The sequence below is a fragment of the Pinus tabuliformis genome, chromosome 3_1, assembly GCF_031772625.1.
Source record: "Pinus tabuliformis cultivar Carrire ecotype Pingquan chromosome 3_1, CPIR1, whole genome shotgun sequence".
NCBI lineage: Eukaryota > Viridiplantae > Streptophyta > Pinopsida > Pinales > Pinaceae > Pinus > Pinus tabuliformis.
In genome coordinates, this window is record NC_142301.1 from 403037443 (window position 1) to 403043863 (window position 6421).

At 32.2% G+C, this 6421-nt stretch overlaps 1 protein-coding gene across 1 annotated transcript; it reads left to right on the top strand.

Annotated features, from left to right (window-relative positions):
• The first annotated feature begins 923 nt into the window (after positions 1–923).
• Positions 924–1854, top strand: LOC149187437 (uncharacterized). The gene is made up of 2 exons (XM_089412817.1): positions 924–1131; positions 1253–1854. The coding sequence occupies exons 1-2, from the start codon at positions 1018–1020 to the stop codon at positions 1634–1636; spliced, it is 498 nt and encodes a 165-aa protein (XP_089268943.1). The 5' UTR covers positions 924–1017; the 3' UTR covers positions 1637–1854.
• The last annotated feature ends 4567 nt before the right edge of the window (positions 1855–6421 follow it).

The following is a 6421-nucleotide window of genomic DNA, read 5'->3' on the forward strand; positions in this document are numbered from 1 at the left end:
GACATCCATCAGTAGTTGCTATTTGTGAATCCAAATTGACTCATTATTATTATTCAACTAAAACCAACTATGTAAAAACTATTTTTGAAGAGAAATTTTTATGACTCTGTTCTGAAAGCAATAGTAAAGACATCCATCAGTAGTTGCTATTTGTGAATCCAAATTGACTCATTATTATTATTCAACTAAAACCAACTATGTAAAAACTATTTTTGAAGAGAAATTTTTTTACTTAACTTGTTTTCTAATATCCTTAACCAAACAAAAACAATTTTAAAACATACTCAAAACCCAAACATCCAAATTATATATAGATTAACCTATATATTCAATATTAACCTATATATTCAATATTGCAAATTATTGAAAGATAAATGTATTTAAAATTACTGCAAAAATGACAGTTGTACGAAAAAGTTTTAACTAAGAAAATTCTTACCGAATTGAAGACTCCTTTCCATTTTAATTGGAGAAGCGCAAGAGTATTAGTTCTAGCTTATCTTACGCTTTAACGTTTATCTTGTAGGGTCCGCCAATACGGGGTGCATAGTCATTACCATAATTGTTGCCGTACCGTGAAGACTCTTCGTGTTGACAACCGCGTAGTGGGCAGGTGAATGACACATACGTCATTCCGACGAAGAAAAATTACGTCACAGTGGTGAGTAATCATGTACTGCTAGTTGACGCATGTGAAGTAACTAACAGTCAAAGCCGTGTACATTCAATCCGTGTTTGATTGATGTGTCTATCACACCAACTCATTTCGCAGCGCCTTCTACAAGGGAACTACTTGTTCTCTAATCTTTAGCCATCAAAATGCACCGATCTTGATCTCTAATCTTTGGCTCCATAGCTTTGATTATGGCGTTGCAGTGTTTGTTTTCATATACATATCCTTCTAATTCAAATGCTCAACAATCCACTGCTTCCCGAAAGCGTCCACTCGAAGCAGACTCATACTCACAAGAAGAGTGTATTGATCTTCAAGAAATAGTATGGCGAGATGTGGATCAAATGACGACTGTTAAGACCAAAGAAAGCCAGTTAGTCGCAGAACAGTTACGTAGGAAACGAATGAATTACTTGTGTACACAACTGGAGTCTCTCTTGCCCACTACTCCTCCCAAGGTAATTACAACATTACATGCTTTCCACGACTCATACTGTATCTATATCAAACTGTAACATCGCAGGTGATTGCTTTAAGCATTCTATATGCCTAAATTATCTATTTGAATTGTTCATACAGCTTGACAGATGTGGATTGTACGAGGAAGCCATTAATTACATTAGAAAGCTCGAAGAGGATGTCCATCAACTGAAGAGAAAGAGGGACCGTCTGCTGGCAATCCAATCTGGACAAAAAACAGACAAGAACACAGACCTGAAGGTAGCCGTTGAAATTTATGACAAGGAAGCAATTATCATAATTACCAGCCAAAGAAGGCCGAGATATATGTGGAGGATTCTGGAGGAAATTGAAAAGCATGATCTAGATGTGAAGACCTCGCAGCTTTCTACAGGAGAATCTTTTGCTCTTCTACACTTCCATGTCAATTTCAGAGACAATATTTACCATGATCCAGCTCAGATCCAGAGTTCTCTAGAATGCAGGCTTCGATTAACTTATTAGATTATTGCAACATCTTGTTGCTGATTTGAAATTCGTATGGTTTATTGTTTGGCTGTGATGCCATTGGTGCATAACCGTCATGTACATGAGACTGTTGCAGGCTAGAGTGGTTTCAGAACTAGCTTCTATGATGGTATTGCTAATTCTGAGGATGATGAGCAGTCTATTTTCTGCAAAGCTTGATGACAGCAAGAAAACATAGCCAAGAATCTCCAAAAGCCAATGTAAGAGGAAGACCTGGGTTGTACATTTATAAATACAAATTTTAAGCAAGCTTAATTTATCTTCATCTATGAAGTGCGTGCTTGTTATTTCTACGGGTTAGGACTACTACTGAAGATAATTACAAGTAGTTAATTTGGTCACATTTATAAGCTCAAACCCAAAACTCGGGCTCTCAACCCACTTGAAAAAATGGACATAGAGTATTTATCAATAAACCCGATCCACAAAAGGAGAGCAGGGCAAGAAAACACTGTATTCAGATGAGGCTTGATGTGATGGAAGAGGAATTAGTTTGTACTGAATATCAGAGTTGCACTAATATGAATGTGAATTCTATTTCATTTTGGCTCGGGAGTTCGCCCCGTTTAACAATCTTAAATTCGTTTAGCATAATATGTTGTTTTGGTGTCTCCACCATGTCGCAGATTCGATTTGTACAATACACAATGTCCTCAGTGACTAGATAATTGCTCTCAAGGTTTTGACCATGTCCTCAAGAGTTTGGGCGTCTCCGACTCTACCCAGAACTTAAGAAGACTTGGATAGCCCCGGAACAATCACAACCATGAATTTTTGTTTTCCCAGATTTTGGATAGCCATGCCAGGGAAGGGAAAGGGGTATTAGTATGTGTTGAATGCCTAACCATCGTCTTAAGACATGAAGAACTCCGTATGAGTATGAAGGTTTGTATATAAAAAGTAGCCATGGAAGATGCATGATTAATTTGCTACGCTTTTGAGAAGATTTATGATGGAAACATCAAAATACCAGTGTTTTAATGAATGATATGGAAAAGTTCAAAGCTACTACTTTAACATAGTAGATCATAGTAGGTCACTTTAATGACTAAATTTGGAGATTTAACTCACTTAGATTTAACTCACTCTGGTCTTGTGCATATTAATTAATGTTTTTCGTCATTAAATGTATTAATTAGTTAGATATAAGATATTTAGTCCAATTAAAATAGTTGTTAAATTAGTATTTCGTTGAGAGATTTGTTCAACTAAATGATTGTGTGGTTAAGATAGAATTTCTATCTTCAACCAATAATTTATGTATTTATATGTGTGAATATTCTAATGTAAAGTGAGAAGTTTTGGTGTGCAATTTATTTCTCAAATACGAACAAAGTATTACCTGTGCCATGCTTAAATTTGTATTTAACAAAGTTGGGTAGTAGGAGTATCACTGTTAAGGCATTGTCTATCAATGCCACAAATTCGCCACAGATTTCTTGCTTGAATCTGGTAAAAACAAATCTTAAAAAATCAAAATGCCATCATATTTGAATTTTTTTAAGGTGGAAATGGATTCAACACTATCAAGAATCTCTAGGGCACACAAAATCCTAATGTTTGATAGCTGTAACCAAGATTGTAAAAAATTTCTGCCTAATTTTTTCATAATCTTGTGGGAATTTCCATTACTTTCCAAGCTAATTTGTGGGCCCTTTAGACTAGGCTTTAGTAAGTTTGTGTCCAATATTTTATTTTTCTATTTTCTATTTTATTGTTTAATTTCATTTTTTAAGAAAATATGTTAAAAAATATTATAGTATTTTTATTGTAAATTAAATTAGATTAATTAAAGTAGTTATATAAATTAAATGATTGGTAAATGTTAATAAACGTCTATCCATAATAAGATGGTTGGTAAATGTTTATAAATATCTATCCATAATAAGTGTGAATATGAAAGCACTTCATAATATATCTCACATTTTTTAAAATTAAAAAAAAAAAAAAATCAGAAAATTAAATAGATAATAATTTTATTTTAAATTATATATATATATATATCATGCAATGAGATTCTTATCCATAAAGATTTAGCATATTTTATCATGGAGATTTTTAAGTTATAAATAAGTTTTGCTACAATTTCATGGGCCAATACCATGGTTCATTAATACCACATGCCCAAAAAACCATAACTCAATTCATATGATATTTGTTCATCTTATATTTTCTTTAATTAATCAATTTAATTAAAAGAGTAAAAAGGACATAACTATTTTGGAGATAAATCTCAATCTTTAATTTGTGTATACTACTAAGAATATTCTATGGAGGTTGAATCCCTACAATTCACCTAATAATTATTGATAATTAATCTAAAATTTTATGATCCCTATTCCAAAATAGATATGTTTATACATTTGTTGTGAGATGAACCACATCAGATGATTCGAAATGTTTGACCAACAAATTATAATGTGATTAATCCAAAAGAAATTATCATATTAATTTTTTATTTTTATCATACTAAAAATGGCTTAGTCTAACTTATAGAAAAATAGATTTTTTCACAAACAATTTCTAGAAAAAATGTGATTTTTTGTTTTTAAAAATGAATTTTTGAATGCACAACACATTAAAAAGAACTCAAATACTACAAAAATGTGATTTTTTGTTTTTTAAAATGCTTTTTTGAATGCACAACACCCTGAAAAGCACTCAAATACTACAAATTAAATAGCTTAAACTCAAGGTTTTTAAAATATCTGCAGATTTTGATGACTAAATAAAAATAAAATCATCAATTATTATTAATTTTAATTTTAATTTCAACATATTAAAAATGGTAATAGAAAGCTTTAAACACATGTCAAAATCAAATATTTTTATGACACTCATATCAAGAGAGGATATGTTCAGTGTATTTATATGATAAATGAACACTTCATTTTACATTTCACATTTGAAGTATATGAACTTGTTGAAAGGTAGTAATTTTGGCAAAGTACTATAAGAGCCATGAACAAAGCTCACCTATTTTATAGAGCCCTATCAATGCTATAATTTGGAAATCCATTGCTTGTTATGTAGACTAAGTCTATTATAATTTGGAGATTCTTAAGGTCCATACAAACACAACTTTAAAGGAAGTTATTCATCATGACTAACAAGTATGTTATTATTATTAAGGACTTTGATTATTCAATGTATCTCTTAAACCAAGGGAAAAAATGAGTGGCAAAGTAGATTTACAGCATAATCCTTATTAGATAGATATGGAAATAACATGAATCATGTTACCTTGTTCATATTTTACTTAAGAATCACAAGTATCTTATTATTATTGAGGACTTTGATTATTCACTCCATCCATCAAACCAAGCAAAAAAATGAGTGACAAAGTAGATTTAGAGTATAATCTTTATTGGATAGATATCATGATATCCTAAATCATGTTTTTTTGTTCATATCTTACTTAAGAATCACATTCAGAGACCAAAAATGTTGCTTCAAGAATACACGACATTGTTCTTGGGCTTACAATAAGGAAAAGGGAAAGATATGTAAGAAGTATTCTCAAATATTTGACACTTAAAATATTGTCACACCAGTGCTAATTTTTGTAGAAAGAAAAAGAAGAGATTGAAATGTGTGCTCGTTAAAGGTGTATAAAATTTAGGAAGGTGAAATAGTCAATTAGGGAATTTCTGATGTAGAAAATTGAGTAATTGTTCTAATCCCAATTTTGAATTTTGTGATATTGACAAGGCACATTTTGTAAAGATTCATATATAAACTTAATCAAAATGATACAATCTATAATGAATGTTAATAGAGTGAGTTATCCCAAAAATAATCATTAACATAGTTTTGTATGAAAAGAAAGAAAACTATGGATTATGTTTATATTGATGTTTGATCACATTTGTATAATATCTATGGATTCTTAAAAGATCCACATTCAAATAAATTAATTGTGTTTTTCCCCTAAATATCTGTTGGGAATGGGTTCCCCAAGGGCATTTTTGGGGATAAAAGCCCATGTTCTGGAACAATTTTTTGTAATAAAGTTGTAAAGTATTCGCATTTTGTGCTCGCAAAGCGCGAAGGTGTCAAGAGTCATAAAGGGTTATCTGCCCTTATTTTGTAAAGTGTAAAGTTGGTTGCAAAGATCCACCCATGGTCCGCAGACCATGGGATTTTATAAAAAGGAGCTAAGTAAAGCTCTAAGTAGTGAAAAAAGGAAGAAAGTAGCAAAGTAGAGTAGAGAAGTCTAAGTGTTCTCGAGTCTTAGTGTAGGTAGAGGCTTTGCAGCTGAGTGCGCAGAGGCCTAGGGTGGAAGTCCGCAGCTGAGTGTGTGGACCCCTGCAGCTGTGTGCGCAGGGTAGATAGAGTCTGTATTAAACTGGAAGATATCAATAAAGAGAAGTATTCTGCAATTACTGTGTATTTAGTTCCTGTTAATGCATCTGATTATATTGCGTTTTGGGTTTAATTTACAATGTTTATTTGATGCGTGAATATATGTGATTGTATCAGTTAATTGAACACAAGTAAGGATATCAGTTTACGCAGTGCTAACTGTGATAGATTAGTAAGATAAGTAAAACACTTGAGATAACTTGGGAAACTATATAATACATTGTCATAGCCACGAAAGTACCTGGACCATTGGTTAGGGCTGCACGAAGGTCAATCGTACACCTTCGCGGAGGTACTGAAGGGAGAAATAAAAGGCAGACTGACAAATCCCTAAGGCTTAATGACTTGTGCGAAAGTAGAGGTAGAGGGTATAAACTGACATCACGACCATCTCAG

Coding starts and splice junctions, on each gene's coding strand:
- LOC149187437 (XM_089412817.1), top strand. CDS start 1,018: ATGACGACTGTTAAGACCAAAGAAAGCCAGTTAGTCGCAGAACAGTTA. Junction 1,132..1,252: donor TGCCCACTACTCCTCCCAAG/GTAATTACAACA, acceptor TTGTTCATACAG/CTTGACAGATGTGGATTGTA.